This window comes from Thunnus thynnus, chromosome 8 (assembly GCF_963924715.1).
Source record: "Thunnus thynnus chromosome 8, fThuThy2.1, whole genome shotgun sequence".
NCBI classification, from domain to species: Eukaryota; Metazoa; Chordata; class Actinopteri; order Scombriformes; family Scombridae; genus Thunnus; species Thunnus thynnus.
In genome coordinates, this window is record NC_089524.1 from 7,380,528 (window position 1) to 7,402,765 (window position 22,238).

Genomic DNA, 22,238 nt, shown 5'->3' on the forward strand with positions numbered 1-22,238 from the left:
TGCACTAAATGACTGTGTGAACACACTGTGGATTTTGTCCCCCATCACGTACATTTAAAGCACATTTGAAGGGGATCTTTTAATCGCCAGTATGAACAGGAGGAATGATTACAGCGAGGAAAACCTCTTCCAGTGTTCATATGGACACCTGATTGTTGTTTTAAGACAGACTTGAAAAATTGTGAACCTTTCCTTTAACTGAACGAAGCACTCAGTCAGCAGTCCTGTTAATCGATGACAGATCGTCTTCGGTGACGCTAATCGATAAAGTGAAGTACAAAAAATGGCCCAATTGGAAGAAATAACGTACACATATATGTTTGTAACAAGTTTCCTTTTTTGCTATTCAGTTAATACGTATTTATTCGGCTAACTCGCTTCTGTTTAGCTTCACTGTATTGTGATGGAACTGACGTTTTACGCCTCATGGTGAACACGGACAGAATAAACCTGCGTACCAACGTGTTCCCAGCTCGAAGCACCTTCTGGCTGACCTCCGGGAGAATAAGTGTCTAAAATATGAGGTTTTCAACCTGAAACAGAGGTAATTTCAGTGTGAGTGTTTCAGGAATGTGAGCCACCAAACAGGCTTCAGTTATGTAGCTGTTAACAGTCAGTCAGTCTCTGCAGTTATATTTTGATTATTCAGACAGTCTAGTTTGTCTGGTTAGTTGTCAGTGTAGCCGTGAGATAAATCCAGTAATGATAGACTGGTTTGACTGGTTTCAGCACCGGGTTTAATATTTGCCCTGGGCCAGCTGGTCCGACCTTTAACTGTTTTCTTGATGCAAACAAACTCAACAGTTTCTCTATTGAGTTCAATAAAGAGCACCACCCCTTAGAGGCTCACAGAGTCCTGTTCAGGCTCGATGCATCTTTGTGTGAGTTGGGTGGAGTTGTTTAGGAGATTTGATGTAAAATGTTTTGTTTTGCTGGAATAATTAGTCGGTTAATCGATTAGATAATAGACAGAAAAATAGTCTGCAATGTTTTCGATAATCAGTCAAAATCCTGGTCCCAATATTCAACTTACATAAGTGTGATGTGGAAACTTGAAGCCTCCAGTGCACAAACACAGATTACGGATTTTACAGTGAAGTAGGAGACATCTTGTGTCTTGTAGTTAAACTTTAGAGATTAAACACATTTGCATATTTCTAGATTCTGGAAATTTTAAATAGGGAGAAGGAGAGAATGTCATTTTAAGAATTTTAACAAGATAATTTAACCTTTTTTGTGGAAAAAAACAAATTAAACACAAATCATTTTTCAAACTAGAGTATTTTAGATACATCTTTAACATGTCTGGAGGGGATCTTTAAGTAATATTTTTATGCAAAAATGCCAACAATACAGTGGTTCTAGCTTCTCAAAAGTCAATATTTTCAGTTTTTTGGTCCTCTCTAATGATAAACTGACTACGTTTGAACCGTTGGTTAGACAAAACAAGCTATTTGAGTCAACTTGGGCTATGTTTGTTATTTTAACATTGAGTGAATTAGCCTGTAATGTGTATGTTTGTTCTCTGACTAACTTGATCTCTGTTTACATTTTTCATCAGATGTTCTCTGTTATATTTAGAAGGAGCACCTTTACTGCCCAGAAGGTAATGGAGCATTTGTGATTTTCCAGCTTCAAAGCTCTGTTGTTCATATTCCTAATATTTAAACATTTTAAAACTAATATTTGATTTAAAAAAATTGCTACATCTTTAAAATGAATGTGTATTTCTCAGGTGTTGCACTGGGCAGGTCCTCCGCAAAGATGCTGGATATCATCCCTGGCTGGAGCTTCTGATGGTGGATCCAGCAGCCCAGGGACCTGCTGGGCTTCATCAGCCAGGCTGCCCTGTGCAGAACGGGCTGCTGGACGAGCAAAAACTGCTGCTATACTTGGTTTCATGAGGACTGAGCCCTTCCACAGGACCCAGACTCATTGTGCTGCATTTTTAGTGAGGAACCAACATTTCCACTCTTCTGCTGTGAGGCAGAAGAAGCGACCAAAGCCTGAACCGCCTCCCAGAGAGCTGGATCTGCTCCGCTATGACATGAAGGACTTGTGGAAGAGTCCCAAACCTGCCCTGTACCTGGGGTTTGCAGGGCTGATCCCCTTCGTTTCCCCGACTCTGCTCATGGCTATGAGTGAGATGTACTTCCCAGAGCTGGCTTACGCCCAGTTAGCTTACGGCGCCTCTATCGTTTCCTTCTTGGGTGGAGCTCGCTGGGGATTTGCACTTCCTGAGAGCAGCCCTGCCAAACCTGACTGGATAAACCTGGCCAACAGCGTGGTTCCCTCCCTGATAGCCTGGGTGGCCATGCTGATGAGCGACAGCATCGTTCCTGCAGCCACCATGGTTATCATGGGACTTGGAATCTCGCTGCATTATGATCTGTCTCTGCTGCCCACTTACCCCAGCTGGTTCAAAGCCCTGCGCTCCGTCCTGACCGCCGTGGCATTTTTTTCTCTTGTAGGGACACTCATAATGAATGGAATTTACCCAGAAAAGAAGATTTTCTCAGATTAATAGTATAAAAAATATGCAAAACAGTGTTACTATGTTTTTATTTCAATGATCAAACTTCAAGTTTTTTCTTGATATTGGAAGTTTCTGCCCCACTTGACCATCTTAATGACTGTCTGTGTGCTTTTGTTAGGCTGTAAGTTATGTTGTACATTTTACAGATCATGAACTCAACTCTGTAAAAGCAGAACGTTTCATGTGCAGCCATCTTTCATAAGGAGGCTGCAATGAAATATATTCATGGATGTTTCCTCTCTAACAAAATTCCTCCTCAGGACATTACTTCAAAGCCTTTTATGTGTAGAATTTTTGTATGTTAGTGAACCATCCTTAAATTATTCTGATGGAATAAATGTTTGTCAGTGACTTTTTTTGACCACCGGGAGGCGCCAAAGTCAAATTCTACATTTGCATCATCATTTAAAGAACTGAACAAAATGGACTGAGAATGTGGAACAAGTTCATGCTCAATGATTATCAAATAAATGCACTTGTAACTTTAAACATACTGTTCTTGTTTTGACTAAGGATGATTTTTATCTATAATATTTTATAGTCTGTGAATTCATAAGTCACCAGAGAAAAAAATATGCTTTAAATTTGCCTGTTTCCTCTAAAATGCTGGGCCTCATCAGCCAGATTTCCCTCTTTAAAAAATGGGGATGCTAGAGGAGCAAAAAGTCCTGCTGTCCTTGATTTCATCAGGACTGAGCCCCTCGAGAAGAACCACACTCAAGTGTTTAGTTTATAATGTCAGAATATGCTGAAGAAATTTGAGAAGCTCATCCAGCAATTTTATTTACTTGACTCAAATAATAAGTTATCAAAACTGTAACTTTCAAGTTGTTCAGCTAGAACTGGAAAGCTGGAAAAGCAATCATCTTTTTTCTGATCAATTTCTTTGGTGTAAACACAGATGCTTTTTTTTTTTCCTCGCAGGATCAGACAGCTCAAGTCAGGAGGACTGACATCACTGGGAAAAAGAGTATTACGTAAGATCTAAACTAGAGTAATCTGTACTTAAAGTCTCAGGCGTTACCTGCACACCATCAAATGACAACGTGTAGGTGAACGCTATCACAACTGACTAATTATTAGCTTTTATATGTTGTTCCACTTTGAAAAACAAACCTCAGTAAATGCACTCGAATCTTCTCGCTTTTGTACTCAAATGTTTTTATTCATGTAAACACCAGAATCTAATTCACCAAATATCGGAAAGAAAGGCAAAAGAAATGGAGGGTTGAGACATTCACAGATATCTGAGAAAAATCACATAAGGCACGTTACTTCCTGTTCACCAACTTGACTGAAAAATGTGCAATAATGATGTCATTTAAAGGAGCCCTTGTGGAACCAACAACACTCAGGTGAACTCCTCATTCCTGAAAAGGACACACCTGTGTCAAACATTAACAGAATGTGAATTGAGCAAACACATTATTGCACTTCAAAAGTTTCCTCAGATTTCTAAGTGAAACAACTCTCCATTCAAAAGGAACATTTTACACAATATTTTAGGACTCTTTATAAAGGTGACAGACTGTCTAGAAATTAATATTTTTTCACTTTTGCTCTGTCTACTTTTGATAATGATAATGAAATAGCAAAAAAAGAACAAAAAAAGTGTTATTCCACTTCCACTGGTGTTCCACTTTACCAGGTGATGGCTTGGTTTGGTACAATAAGGTGCTTTTTGGTCAATTTTTAGAAGAACATGTGACACATTTCTGGTGAAGTGACATAATATTACTCATACTTAAAATGTCTGATATAAAAATATTGGCATTTCTACTCAAATCAACAATTAAACAAAACAAATATGTAATGAAATAAATCAAAATAAACCTCTCCAAGTGTTTTTGGTGTTCAGATTCTTAATATCTACCTCCTTGGTTGATTTTACTGAAAGTCAGTTGACCCGAAATGTGCTCCGAGACTTGAGCCGCGGGTGCATTGTAAACGCAGTTTGGACAAACTTAGTATAGTTGGAAACATTGTAGAAGTCCCGTTATTTATCGTGAGCCCTTTGTTAGTGCTACAGGATTTTTTAAACAATGTCTTTTGCATCGTGGCTCAAGTGTTTAGTCAAAGTCCTGCAATTACTTTAAAAACTTCTACAATGGCTCCATCTGCAGCAGTTTGAGTCCAGACTTTGGTGACCTACAGGTAAACAAGTTCCTTACATGACAGTTTCCCGAATATGTTGGAAGGGAAGTGTTTCAAAATAAAAATGCTCTGCTCTCTACTTCTGAATACCCAGGCCAGACCGCATGTACTCATACACCACGTAGCTGATGCTGACAGCCGGGATGACCTTCATGAAATTGGGCAGGATGCCACGGTAAAGTCCAAAGAAGCCTTCCTTTTCCAGAATCTTCTTCACCATCAGGTTCATTGGCAGCTGCTCTGAGCCTTCCATGGACGCTGAGAAAACAGAGTAAAATCAGCATCATAAAAAAATCCTTGTGTATTTGGACATTATCATATTATCTAATGTTTTGGCTCTGTACTATTATTTGAAATGAAACAATGACTGAGGTTAAAGGGTGGACTATAAACTGTTAGTGTACATATCCATAGTAGGTAGTGCTAATCTAAACATCAAAAGTTGAAAGTCAGCACTTAAAGGACCAGTTTGTAAGATTTAGGGGGATCTATCGGCAGAAATTAAATACAATATTCATACGCATGTTTTCATTAGTGTATAATCACCTGAAAATAAGAATTGTTGTGTTTTCCTTAGCTTAGAATGAGCCCTTTATATCTACATAGAGAGCAGGTCTTCTTCCATGGAGCCCGCCATGTTTAGACATTTGGCATTAGCCCAGAACGGCCAAACCAAACATTGGCTCTAGAGAGGGCCTTTCACGTTATTCGCGAGTTTCATGGCCACTGAAGGGTCTCCTATACGCTTGGAAGGGAGGCGTTGAGGGGAGGAATATTCGTTTGGTTGCAATCTGCAACCTCACCACTAGATGCCACTAAATCCTACACACTGGTCCTTTAAAAAGGAATTGTTCAGACATTTTGGGAAATATTCTTATCTGCTTTGTTGCCAAAGTGCAAAATGTTGACCTACTCCATTACTTACTTTCTACTTTGTCCCCATTTAATAATCACAATCAATCATTTACCTCAAAGTTTGCAATATGTGCCATCTTTAAACCTATAATGTGACACGCTCTAGTTGGCAGACCTGAACACTGTTCAAAGAAATATTTATGAGCCTTTAGTAATGTTAACTCAATTTTTGCTGCCTTTTAAATGTTATTCGTTTACCCATAACAGAATATTCCCTTTTTAGTTCACTTACTGGCATTTTAGAGATTATATACCTAACAAAATGTGTTTTTTTAAAATCAAAAGTAATTTTTAATGAAACATACTAACTACTTTTCAATGACTCTTTATAACATTGTGGCAATAGTTGTACTCCATCATTTCTAATTTGAAAGTTGGCTAAATTTTGAATGAGGTTTGGTTCTGTGTACCTTGTGCCTGCATCCTGGTGCGGATCAGAGCCAAGGGGTAGCTGGCCAGCTGGCCACAGGTGCTGGAGACGGTCCCGCAGCCCAGCAGCACCAGAATACCTGGGTTGGCTGTGTCTTTGGCGTAGCGAGCCAACCAGACGTTCTTCAAGCTCTGGTGAGGATCAGAGAGGTGTTTGCGTGTGTGATGAGGACGAGATTGAGTACTGCATTTAGTGCTTTACATCAGAAAGATTATTCATCTCCACGTACCTCGTACACTGCCAGATCTATCCCAGCGTAGGGTATGATGCCCAGAATATTGGGAATGTAGCCCTTATAAAACGCCTTCACTCCCTCCTTCTTCAGGATTTTCTTGGCACAGTCGAACATTCCTGAGTACTGTCCCGTCTTCCTCAAGGTCAGTCGGGTTTTCATCACCTGAATGGACAAAGATCATCAATCAGAGAGGCTGCTTTCACTAAGAGGAAGGGCTCCAATCTATGGTCTGTACGTGTGAATGCTGAGAATGTATAACCTTTTACTGCCACCTTTTAATATGTGTTTCATACTGAAAAAGATTATTTATATTGAAGATCATACTGAAAACTCATGCTCTGCTTGGCTTGCTCCTGTAGTTCCTATGGTCCTCTACACTGTTGTCACATAAGATGTTTGTGTTTCTAACTTCAGTGTTTTTGTTTTCACCATTTGTGAAAGTGTAATGATTTTTTTTAAAACACTGGCAATCATTAAGTCCTTAAAATGGTAGAAATAACGCAGGTTCATATGACAATGTTATTGTATTTGTTAACACTTCACAGACTCAAAAAGTTGAACAGCAAAAGAGCAAAGCTGACATTATACTTATTAAAGATGTTCTATTTGATTATTTCACCATTTTACCTTAATTAAATGTTGTTGGGTGTTTTATTAATTAACTGAATTTTTAGTGGAATGCTTTTATACATTTTTATGTGCTTGTTTTATCTTGGTTTTCCAATGTAAAACACTTTATAACTCTGTTTTGATTTGATTATTTCTATGTTTAACACAGCAACAAACCAACGTATACTGTAAACCTATGTATCCCATTAATTGTGATAAGTTGCCTGACAAACACAGATACACAAACCCTCCATGTTTCTGGGTTGTTAAAGTGCCACCTCTGCTCACCTCCATGGGGTAAATAGCTGTTTGTGCTGTTGCTCCAGCCAACGATCCAGCCATGAACCTCTCGTGGGTCTTGACCTTCCCTGGTTCACTGGACAGCAGCTTCTTATACTGGTGGAAAACAGTGACAAGGAAGTGTTGCATGAAAAGTCAATGACTATGATCTAACAGTATTATGGTCTTTGATATCAAAAAGTTACATCAACACGCTCCAGCCAAGCCTGAGGTGCATGTTGTATTTGTTTTTTTGGGGAGCTGAAGTTGATTTACCTGCTCATAGGCCATGAATTTAATGGCCGTCTCGGGGGCGATCTTCAGGACGTTAATACCGTTTCCTCTCCACAGAGACGTCACGCCTCCTTCTTTTAACATTTGCTTGAAACCACCAACCAGGCTGATTTTGTTGCTCTTGGAGGCATGCACCTGGAAACAAAAATACCTTGCTACTGTAAGTCATGACTTTCAGAAGAAAATATAATTGTAAGCAGTATGTAAAGTATAATAAAAATTAGTTCCACCTAATAAGAATGAATCATTTTTACATTATCCATCTGAGCTGTTTCTCTCCATTATATTGTAATTCTGTTTCATTTGAGCCAATAACAAACTGTACAATCACATTACACACACTACACACTACTACTGCTTGAATTAAAACCATACATTTGTTTGGTCTGAAAGTTACACTATCCTTTAAGGAGTAACTTTAATTACCCCTGGAACCAAAAAAAACAAAAAATATTATTCTAAATGTGATTTATGATGAAGATCTGACACACCTGCATGAAGACCTTCATTCTGTCCAGCGGGGCGGTGCCTGTACGGGACACGGCGCCTGCCATGGCCCCCGCCGATAGCTGCTTCCACCACAGACCAGTGGTCTTCTCCTCCTCTGTGAACTCATCTGGGATGGCGAGACTATCACCAATGTCCAGCACCTAGACACAACAGGATACAGTTAACTCACAGTCAGGGATATTTATTCATGAACTGTGTTTCAAAACATCAACAGTGAGCTGAAGGAACATTTAATTACCCTTCAAACTGACAATTTCACACTAAAGGCTAAATTTCTCAGTGGCCTGTAGCCGCGCCAACTGATATTTGCCTATTTAAAGCCAAAATATGTGTTGTTTGTTATCTTAGTGCTGCGTAACTAATCTATTAGAATCTGTAAAGCCAGCAGATCTCTGTTCATTTACTGTGTGCTTTATGGCAATGGTGAATATGATTATTTTCACTTGAGATGGTCAGTTTCACTACAGGTTTGGTTTGCTTGAAATATAATTTAAAATCCATTGAAGCATACTTTTGAGATTGACTTAAACTCAATCACACAGCTTCAAAACCACATACAGTATGATTCAAAGCCTCACCTTGAACGTAAAGCCTGGCAGGACCAGACACACACCTTGTCCTCACCCAAAATGTTGCACAACTACAATAAAAGCACATGCTGTGAGATCGATTACATCACTGCACAGCACTTAAATCCAGTTGCATCATTGACGTGAAAATGAAAGAGCGCTGACACTCTGCATTTACAGTAATCTAATTTCAGTTCAGTTAAATAAAATGAATGTTAAACAAATGTTAAATCAATATCAGTTATTAAATGATATTTCCTTCTGCATATCTTCTGATGAACAACATTGTCAGGCAACATCACCCTTCACTTAAGGAGAGACACAGACAGTGGACACAATAACATGAACACCTGTGCAGTAAAAACATACATGATAGCCTTTGTGAAGAAGCTTAATCTATTGAGATTGTGTCAGAAAAGCACTGAGTATGAACTTGGTGGTGTTTTTGTTGATGTTCTAAATAGCCTTTTACTGTGAGGTGTTCTTAATTTTATCACGTCTCTTCATACATTCATGCAGGGCTGGGGGAAAATAAAACATGTACGGGAAACTTTAGAATATGTTTTAATCCAATCCAACAGCTGCACCACCAACAGCATCCTCAAAACCAAAGTTAATTAACACTTTTCTATTACATCTGTTGTATTAGAGGGCATCAGATTGTTCAGGTGTTCAGATGGTGTATATGACGGAAAAATGCTGCACAAACTCCTTACAAAACTTGTATGTGCAAAGCAGAGCTTGAATGATGCCGAATCTTTGATCTGACAACAATATATCAGTCAAAATTCTTAAGTTATTTATATTTAGTTATTAAAGAATTGTGACCAAGACATGTACTGAGCGGGACATAAACTTGTCAGTGCTCTTTGGTGGACAAACTACTTCATGGCAAAAGTTTCTTAATTATCTTGAACATATCTCGGACATTTCTGTACAGAAATTTCTTGTTTTTTGTAAGCTGACACATACACCAATAGAAATATATATGTAGTATCTGTGATAACTTAAATTTAGATGATATTTTATCAGTCAGACCGATGTACCAGGCTCCATAAAGACACTAAAACCACATTTTAAGAACCTACCATATCCACCTCCACTTCATAAATCCCATCTTCGTCAAAGTCGAGGATGAACCAGCTTCTCTGCTGTTGCTGAGGCTGCAGCAGAGCCATGGCCATCTCAAGCCTTTAATGAAGCTGCTGATCCAGCACAGTATAGTCCCAAATTTGTAAAAGTTCCCTCCTAAACTGATCAGGATCCTTTACACGTTTCTAATCAGATGCCAAGGGTCTGCAGATCCACTCTAGCCTGAGAGGAGAAATACTGAATCTCCAGCCGTCAGTAACCATTGGCGTGAATACTGGAAGTATTGGGAAGCTGTTACTGCCATCGATGTGACAAACTACTGCTTCAGTCTCATCGGTGTCTCTTCCCATCTACGTCACCTTTGCCCTATCCTGTTCTAGACTCACTTCCTCTCTCCTTGTCATGTCCCAATCCCACTGACGAGATAATCTCCCCCCTCAGGTCAGACTGAAATTAGCTTATCTCAGCCAAGTTTAGCAGCCAAAGGTTTATTTAATCTCTGAGGTTGTGCCAGTGAACAGAGACAGCAAACGTCAGAGATTAGCCATTGACTGGATCTGGCTGTATTTTCACGTACGGCAGTCATGCCACAGTATGTTTCTATATAGTCAACAATCTCCATGTGGAAAAATCCATTTAAAACTGCAGGATTTTTAATATTTTTTTTTAAATTTTAAGTACTGATTTTAATTAAAAGTAATTAGAGGTCACAAACTCTTCCACCTCTCTCCCTCCTTTTCTCACCTCCTCTGTGGGAATGAATGAGTCTAATCTGTTGACGCAGAGTTACTGATATGCTGCCAAAGTTCTTGACCAAATCCAGCATCAGCTGATGAATCTCTTTCACAACTTTCCCCTTCAGAGCCAAAGTTCTTAAAGTGCAATCTGAGACAGTCTAAGAACATTGAGGGCGGACGACCGAAAACCTCTATGTCTCTTCCATTTTTAGCTTAAAAAACAGGATTATACTTAATGATTTATTTTCTGAAGATGTGAACATCTTCCACCTGCTAAAACCGATGTGAGATGTGTCAGAAATGCTATTTTCATTTGTAACTACAGCACTTCTCATGGTACAGAATATGTAATTTCAAACTGGCTTACTGTAACATAAGGGAATTTGTGACTCCAGATGGCAAATATTGTATAAAATGCAACTTTTAGGTCATTTTTGTAGGAAATAAAGGAAATACAGATAACTTCCTCTTCAAGGTGACCTCACTGAACCAAGGGACATGTTAACAATCAGTTAAAAATGCTCAGCTTCAAAGATACATGCACGGTTATAAATGTGTCTTCACCATGACAACAGATCAACAATCCTACATTTTGTTATTGCTGTGCACTGAGATGAACACTACATTGCTCATACAGGAAGTGGTTTTGGTCTACTGTTTTAAGAGTGTATCACCATGTGAACTAAATACAACAATCAATGTATCCCCCACCCCTTCTCTTCTTCCTCTCACGCTGTCCTCTTACCGTGCTGTGCTTCCAGTAGCGGATAATCTCCTGCAGGTTGGTAGCTGGGTTAAACAGGAAATGCTCCCTCCATTCATTCCAGTCCACAGTCATGGTGCCGTCCACATCAATACTGTGCAAAGATAGACAGGAAAATAAACATTTTTTGTTTTGTTTTCATCTAAAATCTGAACAAATGGCCCAGTTATCTGAGACTTAAATAAACTGACTCATTTATTGGCTCATTGGTATTGAATAAACTTTGTGTTGTACAGCTGGGAGAACACCAGCAAACTTCTTCAGACAGGGTTGGCCAATAATCCAGATTTAACTAAAATCCCAACATTATAACTCCTTTACCAACCTGTATGTACTCATGTAACAATATTCACATACAGATCTTGTCTAAATCCCATATAATCATGACCAGATGAAGCTTTTATAGATAAGATGTGGGTCTTTTTATTTAGTTTTTTTTCTTTGCTTGGTTTGGTTAGAAAAATGACAGCTGATTGTACTATTTGATCACCACAGACATGTCTTTAATTGCGCCTTTTTTATGAAAATGTTACCAAAGAAGCAAGCATGGATGTGAATAAAGCAGGGGTAGAAATTTATAACATACAATTTATATTTTATCAATCAAATATGTGACCTCTTTCTTTAAACCACACCTCCTGAAAAATTACACGTTTATATAAGGATATAATACAGCACAGGATCTGACATAGCAAGAGGCCTACATTTTTCATATGTTGTTGTACATTTTTTATCATATTTACACCCCTGATTTCCACATTTTCTTTCCCAGACATTCCCCAAAATACTAAGGACATGACCCCAGTGTCTCCTGAGGCAGCTACGGCCGTCCATATAATATTTGTGTATACATACAACAACACTAACACCTACCAGAAATAGATGTCTAACACAGAGCACAAGGAAGGAAACATTATGCAATTAGTAATATTTTTTAAAAGTGTATTACAGTTATAAAAAGGTAAATTTGAGGATTTATATTAACTGAATTTTAGGTCATATCATTGAGCCCTTCAAGCAACTGTTGGGAGACAAATGACTACTGGATTACACTATTCCAAATCCCATTCAGTTTCCAGAGCTCTGCTCAGTTGGGAAGGGAGGGAGGGAGAGAGAGTGTGAGAGAGAGAGACAGAGAGAGAGAGAGAGAGAGAGAGAGAGAGAGAGAGAGAGAGAGAGAGAGAGAGAGAGAGAGAGAGAGAGAGAGAGAGAGAGAGAGAGAGAGAGAGAGAGAGAGAGAGAGAGAGTGGGGGATTTGCTTAATGCCAAGACATAGTGGTGAGGGAGCGTGAAAATGAGAAAGCTTGTTAGGTCACAAGTCATGAAGACTGATCTTGAAAAGCCCTGCAGTTAAAGTCCTGTTTCAGACTGTACAAAATGGCATAAGCAAAGCATTTCTGAGCTTATTTGTGTATATTTAGAAACAATCTTCTAAAAATATATGCAGCAAATAACAAGAATGAAGGAAAACATGCAGCTCTTCCCCCTCTCCCTCCTTTGGTCTCTCTTTTAATCAGTCTGTCCTCAGCTGCTTTCAGTGTACATATTTGTCATTTCCTTCCTTGAAGTGAGTTATGAGACACTCATCAATTACTCTGCGGTTTTCAAACAAATCTTTTTGTCTGATTCACTGTCATGAACATCCTTCTTTCTCTTTCACGGTTTCACTGTCATGTTTGCTTCTGTACATAATGTAAATCTCCTTCCTGTTAATCATAATATAATGATGTATAAAAACAAAATAAAACAAAAACACAAAAACACAGTTCATACTGTGCAGCTTCCTGCATAAATTTGGCCTGACTTGCTGATATATAGTTGTGAGCAGGAGCCAACTCATTTTAAGACCCTTTTACACTTCTACACTGCGTCTTGAGCGATCAGATCACAAGTGGACAGCACTAAATACAAGTGTGAACAACCATCAAGACACATTGTGATCCGACGACTCAAACCACTTGCTGAGGTGGTCTGGGACGCATTTGACCATGTATCTTTTGTAGTGTAAACGCTAATATGTCCTGATGCATCCGCGACAAGGATGTAACAGCAAAATACGTCATCAGTGCAGGATGTGGTGGTTGTTTTGGTGGCCAAATGACTTTGTCCTGCCAATCTCAACAGTTAGAATAGCCTGTACATGTATATTTAAAACCAAGTGTAAACAGCCTCTAATATGTGTTCATGTATAACAAGGACAATGATGTTCAAATAAATGCTACCGTGAAATCTAAATATTTATTTCTACATTTGGGGGAAAAATATTTCTCTACTGTTGAACTTTCTCACTCATTACTCACGTAAATAGTAACCACATCACATTAAATATCAGTTTCATTGTTTTTTTTCCTTCTTCTGAGTAAGTGTAGATATATATAGCCCAACCTACAAAAAAAAGAAAAAAAACCCACAACAAACTCATTTTTAAAAAATACAAGATAGTATTTACAAAAGTAGACTGATTCTGAGTGAGTTCTTCATCATCAGGGTCTGGTAGTCTGCATATAGATGTCATGCACTGCTTGTGTTCACTTTAATTCATTCTTTTAACAAGGCATTCCTTCAGTTGAGTTAAAACTTTTAAAACTTTCTGACAATACAAGGTTTGACTTACCATTAACCACCCTGCAGTACATACAACATTAGGTTATGTCTATATTTATATTTATATGTGTGTTTTTGGGGCCTCGGGCATAAACATTTCTGAGAGGCTGAAGATACTTTATTAATGTACATACAGTAAACTGTACATTAACAAATAGATTTATTCAGTTTAACTGACTAATGATCCTCAACTCCACTCAGATATACAAACGTCTGGCCGGCTCTTTATCACGTACCATCAGACCACTTCCCAGCCCAATTATATACTGAACTGGTTATCAGTCGCTCACACTGGTCCCCTCCCCTCACATATGAAGCACTTATGAACTACTTCCTTTCACTTTTAGTTTAGGATCATGAGGTTTTTGCTTGGGTCCACAAGTGACAGGAGCAGAGCATTTTTTACGAGCCAGGGTCCCACAGACAGACACTTAAATCATGTTTTTGCACCAGAGTCTTCATCTAATATTGTAGAAACAGGTATGTAAATTAAGAGCAATAACAGACAAAGCAGAAATACCTTTGAAGGATCTTCTCTGCCTCCTCCTTGCTGATGTCTAGCCCTAGATCTGAAAGTGACTGCTGAACTTCTGTGAAGTCTATTCTGCCTGTTGAAAATAAAAACACAAAAATTATTGACCCTTCTCACACTCTGAGGGAGTTTAATACATTATTACTGCACCACACATGCAAAATCTTCAGCAAAACCAAAGTATTTTCAGTATTTATTCGTTCATAAAGTTATATCCATAAACATCAAGCATGTTGTACCATCATTGTTTTTGTCCAAGCTCTTGAAGGTCAGTCGTAACTTCTTCTCATGTTCCTTCAGATACTTGGAGAACTCGTTGAAGTCGAGCCCGTCATCTTTGTTTTGGTCTCCGGAGGAAACTATTTTCTAGAAAAGGAAAACACAGAATATTAGAAATCCAATTTCTTCATATCAGAGTGTCAGAGTCTATCGACTACCAGAAGATGTATTTAGTTTTTTTGACCTGCTAATTGGATGGGAGGAGAGGTTTTAGTTCAGATGTAGCATGAGTTAAGTCTGCCATCTCCTTTTCATACAGAAACTGCTTTATTCTGCCAGTTGGTGGCAGAATAAAGCAGTTGCAAAATTCAAGAGGCCATCCAAGTTATATGGATGGGTGCAATAGAGGGACTGTGCAATCAATCAACAGAAAAGTTTGCAAGAGCATGCCCATTTTAAGAAATCTGTCGTCAGAACTGCAGAGATAGTTTCAAGAGACAGATAATTGTGATGTGCTGCTGATCATTGGTGAAACATTAACTATGTACATTTACTCAAGTACTGCACTTAAAGTCCCCTCCTTCCAAAAATGTGTTTTTCTTATTGTTACTTCAGTTGGATGTTTGAGTTTTCACATTAATCTGTTGAAGGAGTTAAAGTCTCTCCGTGCTCAACTTCAATATGAATTTAAGGGGAGTGGCCACTAGCATGATTTGTGATATCACAACCAATTTAGAGCCAACTGTGGTCCAGTGTGCAACTTACAAATGTGTGATGTGCAAACTTGAAGCCTCCAATCGACATACTCTTAGAATTAACTTTATTTACAGTGGAGGAGACATCTTGTGTCCTGCAGTTTAACTTATAATTTAACTTAATATTTACATATTCATAGATTCTGGAAGAATTTCTAATGAAGTATTGCTATTCTATTGTGGACAAACGATATCAGACACATATTATTATTCAAAGAAGAGTATTTTTATAGATTTAAAATGTCTGGAGGGGATCTTTAAGAACGTTGCTGAAGTAATTGTACTTTACTCAAGTATTTCCATTTTATGTTACTTTATTCTTCTACTCAACTACATTTCAGCTGTAAATATTGTACTTTTTACTTGATAGCTTTGGTCACTGCTTACTTTACAGGTTGGGATTTTACTTAAAAACAAATTAAACCAGTGGTTCCCAAGTTCTTTTTGGCTTGTAACCCTTTACAAAAAAAACTGTCTAGTTTTAGTCACATTTCAGATATTCATGAGTTAGCAGTTCCAACAAAGAGACATTTCCCCTTTAAACTTCTCATATGGTTTCATTTAAATGACTGTTTGAAGCCCAAAGAGGTAAAATTATCACATTATTTCACATTCTGCATCTATTTTAATGATCTAATGATGTAACGTAAAATAATAAATTAAATAATATGTCAAAAAATAAACAAGACAATTTTTCTGCATAATACTTTTTAACTTTAACTTAAGTAACATTTTGAATGAAGGACTTATACTGGAGTATTTTTTCATTGTTGTATTGGTACTTTTACTTACGTTAAGAATCGAAATACTTCTGACACCACTGCCGCTGTTTATTACCCATTTATCATATCATTATTGCGTAATTGCTTCTGTTTTACAGCACCTAGGCACACACCCAGCAGTGACCCCCCCTAAATCTCTTTCCTGACTCATACTTTTAAAGTTATCTGACTCACTGATGAGGGTGAGGAATGTTAGATTATTTTATTGGCCAAGGTGGGACTTTCCTCTCAAAGCCACAGCCCACGGTAAAAAAGTTCACCTGCCCTGTTTGTATTATGAGACAGTTTGTGAAATTGTGGTGCACCTTTACTTCACCTACCCTGCTGCTCTTTAACAGCCTGAGCTTGCTGCTATTACTCATGACAGACCAGATTTCAACATGAATGTATGCTTCAGGTGATTTGTTGCTGTCTAGGGGGAAAAAATGAGGAAATGAGCCTTAAATTGAGGTTCTGAAACTCTCTCACGAAGAGGCTCTACACATGAACAGTACTTGATCTTAGAGGAAATAAAGGATCAAATCAAGTTGTTATGAGGACTCAGTCATTTATAGATTTATGGCTACTTTCTCCTGTGTGTCTAATTTTCTTACCCCATTTGCTTCACTGTCATGACATGAAAAATACTGTTTGACCAACAAGACAAAATTTGCTTATGAAATTTACCACAATCCCACTTTTTCAGATTCCTTCAGGTTCGTAGTTATATTAAAGCTAACACACCTTCCTTTGCCAATTTGCCTGATAAAAGTCCCATGGAATCTGTTTTTCTTTGAGCCTTCAAGAAGGGGTGCAATATCTTTAATTTATAATTCCTGTCTAATTTACAAAACTCATAATTGGAAATTGCATGGGAATTGATTTGGGAGTGGCTTTGACAGCAGAGCAGCGGAGGAAAGCCCTGGGGGGGGGGGCCGCATACGGCCTCAATCTGTGCCCGGGACGGCCTCATTCAATTTAAGGTTCTGCGTCGCCTTCATTTCTCTAAGTTAAACTCTCTAAAATGTTTCCATATATAGATTCTACTGTGACTCTCAGCTGCCTCTCTAGCACACTCATTCTGGTAATGTCCTAATTCATCCACTTATTGGGAGTTAAATCTTCAAAACACTGTCAGATATTTTCAAAATGGTAATTCAGTCGGATCCTGTGACAGCTATTTGTGGCATAGTAGGAGGGAATGATTATAATCTTATTGGAACTAAACTCAAAATAAAATTTGTCACTTGGTTAGCACAGAGATGGATCCTTCTCATCTTGAAGAATCCTCATCCATCGAGCTGGACTCAGTGGCTGAGGGAGGTGATGCAGTATCTCAAACTTAAGAAATATGTGGCTCCTCTGATAACTTTGAGAGAACTTGGAAACCATTTAAGTGGTAAGTCACACTTGTCTTGTATCTATTTCTGTCTTTTTAGCCCATCTCAATGAGAAAAGCCTTGGGCTCTTACTTTTGTGCAACTGCCTGTTTGTTAATATGTCTGCATATCTTTTTCTTTTCTTTTCTCCATTTTTTTCTTTTTCTATTGTTGTGTGGGCATTTTCTAGAGATCAATGTCTCTTCAGAGGGCTTGCTTTAGGTTTAGGACTTGACTGAAGTTTGAAGTTTAGGATTAGGAATACTCCATTACATTTTTAACCTTTATTTGTACAGAGAAGGTTCACCTTTAGCACTAACACCCTGCTCCACACTCTCACATTCACACTTTTCCCAGAACCACAGTCTGATCTGTTGGCCACTGAGCTGCTCCACTGGGGTAATTGGGATTCAAGTGCCTTGCTCAAGGGCTCATACACAATGGTAATGGTGGAGAAAAAACACTGATCTTTAATCTCCCCACTCTGCTGCAGTCCTGCATTCAAAATCTTACTGCACTGAGATAATAAAATTGGACAAATAATCTGGTGGAGACACTTTCTATTTCCAGTTTTGGGATTTTCATGCCTTCAGATCAGTTGAAGGATGAAGTTGAAGAGATAATACTCTTTAAATGATGAACAGTGAAGATCATGTGATGTGACTGAAAAGTCCAGAACAGCGACTAAACATGAATGAACTTTGAACCTTTGCTTTTCAGCACACATGGGCGAGAAGTCCTTAAGTGTGAGTAAATAAATAATAGCACCTACAATCCCAGGACAGCTAGGCAAACTTCGTTTACTGATGAAGATCCTGTAACATGATTGAAAGCTCCAGAACAGCCACTCCATAGACCTTGTGATGAGGCTGTTTTCTCAACTCTTTAGAAAATGTGTTAAAATGCATTTTGTCACTCGTGCATGGATTATGACACAACAAAGCCCTGGGAACAGTCACATAAAAACCCCCAGTCCTCCTACAGACACCCAGACTGAAAGAGACACAAAACAACAACAAACAACAACAAGAGAGGCTGACTGACTCTGACCAAATCTGACACTCTGCACAGATATGATAAGGAATATTATAGTTCATCATTCAAATATTATATGAAATCTTCAAAGGCAACCTGAATTCCTTGTTATATTTTCTTAAAGCGGAGCTATTCTGCTGTTCTGACATAAGCTTTACTAATTTTACTGTGTTTTAATGTAATGTTAGTGTAGCTTCAGTATGCTGTGCAGCTGTAATATAAACCAACAAACAAATATTGAATTGAATATTACATATTAAATATTAATTTGGTTGGTAGCTATGCAATATTAAAGAGCTCTGTGACTTTCCAACAGGAAATGCTGACAATCACTTCAAACAGAGACTCTGACTCAGGTGCTCCCTGACACCTTGGCGCCCCCGGGCCCTTTCAGTAATCCATACCTGGCATCGTTCCTGAGGTAACATTAGAAGATTTGTACTGCACACTGGCAATATGTAGCTTATGTTCAATTGAAAATATGTATCTGCAGTATGTGGAATTAGTGCAGTCAGATAAACATAGTGGAGTAAAATATACAATCAAGTTAAGTAGTGCTGAAGTTATAAGTTGATGAATCTTTAAAATGAATCAGCAACAATTTTGATCATTGATAAATCATCATCAAAGTCCTTTATCAAGCAAAAATGCCAAACATCATCAGGTTTCAGCTTCTCAAATGTGATGATTTGCTACTTTTCTCTGTTTTATGTCACTGAAAATTGGAAATCTTTGGGTTTCTGACTGTTGATTAGATAAAACAAGCAATTTGAAGACATTACGGTGGGCTCTGAGAGATTGTGGTGGTGTTTTTTCACTATTTTATGACATTTTATATGAAGTATAGTAAATGAAGTACCAGTATCTCACTGTACTTAAACAGATGTACTTCATTACTTCCTATGAGGCCTGCTGAGTGAAATCAGGGTTAGCCTGCTCAGTTCCTTCAGGAATGCAAAACATTTAGGGTTTGTGACTTTCTCTCTCTGTCCCTAAAAAGCCATGACGTGTACTGTCTGTATGTGTCCTGTATCCGTGACTCTACCTGAGCTGCTCCTTTCCCAGTTTGGATGCCCATGGCAGCCAGGCCCGCCCTCAGCTCGGAAACATCCACTTTCCCATCCTTGTTGGTGTCCAGTTTAGCGAACAGCTCCTCGTACGTTTTGGACGCATCCTCAGCACACCGACAGTCCGTAAAAAACAGCTTCCTTACAACTTGGTACATCTTTTTAGACTGAGAATGAAAACTCTGGGCCCGTAGAGCTCCACACACACATACACACTAACACACACACGCACACACACAAATGGGAAATGCTGTGGAAATACACACACAACCCGATTCCTGTAGTTGGCACTTCTGGTTTTAATCCCGTATGATTTCAAAGAGATTTCCGTAGTGCAGCTTGGAGAACAAGTCGTAGAAAAGTCCGCATAAATCGGTGTAGGGTATAATCCGGTAAACAAGCGATAAAAAAAATGTGGATTTATAAGAAGCTGTATGCGGATGAGGTAGTCTGGCAGCGCTGAGCAAAAGGGTGGAGAGACTGGGTTCAGTTTGCCCAAGAAGACCTCCTCTTTCACTGCGCACACACTCACTATAGAGACACACCCTTCAGCAGTAAAAACACTCACTGCCTTCTCTAAATATATTATTTCATGGGCTACATGTTCATATTTGATTGCCTACATAGGTGAGATAGTTGCTTTAATCGTCTTTTTCCTCTGTAGTTTAATTCACATAGTTTCCTGTAGCCTATGAGCCACATGCATCTCACAAATATTTAGCTTTTGCTTTTTGTTTCTTATCTTTTGTTGTGGTGTTGTGTTGCAACACCGCACACGCAGGCAAACATGCAAATTCATGCATAGTCCCTAAACCTACAAGAGGCTCCATAGTACGAATGCAGGGGGGGATATCTGTTTCAGCTCTATGAGTCATACCCACAGGAATCTGACAGCTGGTCCAAGCAAAACTAAGCCCCAAAACTTTTTTAATTGGGGGTCAGCTGCTTTAAAGGCGAGAGGGACAGGAATTAGTAGAGAGGTCGGGGGATGACAGGGGATGTGTTTAAACCCACTTTAGAGACGCGCACTCAAACAGTTCAGTTGGTATTTAGGGAAACTGAAAATCTAATTAAATACATGTCGGATTAATCTCTCCTAAACTCTGCCGCACGCACCTTGTCTATCTGAGAAGAAGTTTGAAGTCTTGGTGGGGATCCCAAAATTTCCAAAGATGCCAAAAAATGCCAGAATGAAGTTTTGAGAGCCCTGTATAAAATTATGCACAACATACAGTATATCGCATATTTATATTTGATGTAGCCTAATTCGTGGTGTGAGTGTTTACAATACAAGAATGTTCACTGAAGCATGGAAACAAGTTGGTAGATAATATCTGCTGCAGTGTAGTCATAGATATATTGTGGATTTTTCTAATAAAAAAGTTATTTAAAAGTTAGTTTAAAACATTATAAGAGACTGTCAAGAGGACAGTTCAAAATAGAGACCCACAAAAATACTTGAATCAAACCACAGGGTGGCGACAAATGTTGTATGACAGCAGCTGGAGTCAGTTTGTTGTTGTAATTCAATCAATGCTGCTGTTGTCCTGACTGACCGCCAGGAGGCGACATAGAGAGGAGGCGGGCTTCTTTAAAGTCCCATCAAGCTGTCATCACTGTTCATCCTCTTAATCAACGCTTACATCAAGATAAAAGCAGAGACACGCTTACATTTAAAAACCCATGGACGCATTATATGTGTTGTTGATTATTTAATTGAACAAAAGGTAATAGCAGGGGAAGAACTTCAACATTATTTCTACAATTTTAGTTATACATTTACTTAAATGAGTTTAAGACTTACTGAAAAAGAAAACAAATGAGCTGATGATAAGGCTTCCAACACTTTTAACAAAAACAACTGATTTAAGTCAAACCTTTACAATTTTTGAGTTTCCTGTACATGTAACGTTTAAAGAATAAAATACTTATCTAGTTAGGAGACACTGATTGATTTCTTATTAAGTACTGATTTTAACTTTTTATGTTGAAGTCACGTTTCTACTATAAAGTTAGTGTGCAATAAAACTGTCAGAAATATGTGTTTACAATTTTCCTGTAGGGGTCTTGTTAAAGGACCAGTGTGTAAGGTCTGGTGGTATCTAGCAGTGAGGTTGCAGACTGCAACTAACTGAATACCCCCCTCTCCTCTCCCTCCCCTTGCAAGTGTGTAGGAGAACCTACAGCTGCCGTGAAACTCCCAAAAAACATGTTTGGTTTGTCTGTTCTGGGCTACTGTGGAAACATGGCGGTGCAATATGACCACAGATTGTAAAAAATAATGCATGAAGCCACCGTGATGTCACCCAGTGGTTTGTGGACTCCCATTCTTAAACCTCGAGTTTGCATTTTGACTGTCACCATGTTGGATTTTTGGTGTCAGAAGTGACCATGTTTGGACAACAGGGTGAAGCTGAACCTAACGCTAGCGGCTAGCTACTAGCTTGGTTAGCGCCATGCATTTACAGTCTATGATTAACTGTGATAATGCTAATGCAGGGTTTTTTTTTTAGTACAAACGCTGAACAAGACTTTTTTAGGTGAGCAAAATGTTACAGTTAACTTTCATGAGCTGAAAACAAACTGAAATAGCAACGGCTATGACTATACTCTGTGAATCTGGGGTTACGCCATATTTATGTCATCTAACCAATGTTGTCACCATATTAGCCCCTGTCACTCAAAGTAGCCAAGCCCTTCATTATGCATAACTTTAAGCCTTAATAAAAATTTAAACAGGTGAGTTATATAAAAATTCACCCC

General features: G+C 38.5%; 2 protein-coding genes across 2 annotated transcripts; one reads left to right on the plus strand and one right to left on the minus strand.

Annotated features, from left to right (window-relative positions):
- The first annotated feature begins 308 nt into the window (after positions 1 to 308).
- Positions 309 to 3,025, plus strand: LOC137187426 (transmembrane protein 69-like). Its single transcript, XM_067596294.1, has 3 exons — positions 309 to 544; positions 1,562 to 1,606; positions 1,736 to 3,025. Exons 2-3 carry the CDS (start codon positions 1,562 to 1,564, stop codon positions 2,522 to 2,524), a joined length of 834 nt encoding a protein of 277 aa, XP_067452395.1. The 5' UTR covers positions 309 to 544; the 3' UTR covers positions 2,525 to 3,025.
- A 655-nt stretch (positions 3,026 to 3,680) lies between these two features.
- LOC137187425 (mitochondrial adenyl nucleotide antiporter SLC25A24) lies at positions 3,681 to 19,989 on the minus strand. Its single transcript, XM_067596292.1, has 10 exons — positions 19,454 to 19,989; positions 14,499 to 14,625; positions 14,248 to 14,335; positions 11,106 to 11,217; positions 7,944 to 8,102; positions 7,435 to 7,587; positions 7,168 to 7,275; positions 6,265 to 6,432; positions 6,016 to 6,166; positions 3,681 to 4,948 (listed from the first exon to the last, which is right to left on the minus strand). Exons 1-10 carry the CDS (start codon positions 19,631 to 19,633, stop codon positions 4,767 to 4,769), a joined length of 1,428 nt encoding a protein of 475 aa, XP_067452393.1. The 5' UTR covers positions 19,634 to 19,989; the 3' UTR covers positions 3,681 to 4,766.
- Between the last annotated feature and the right edge of the window lie 2,249 nt (positions 19,990 to 22,238).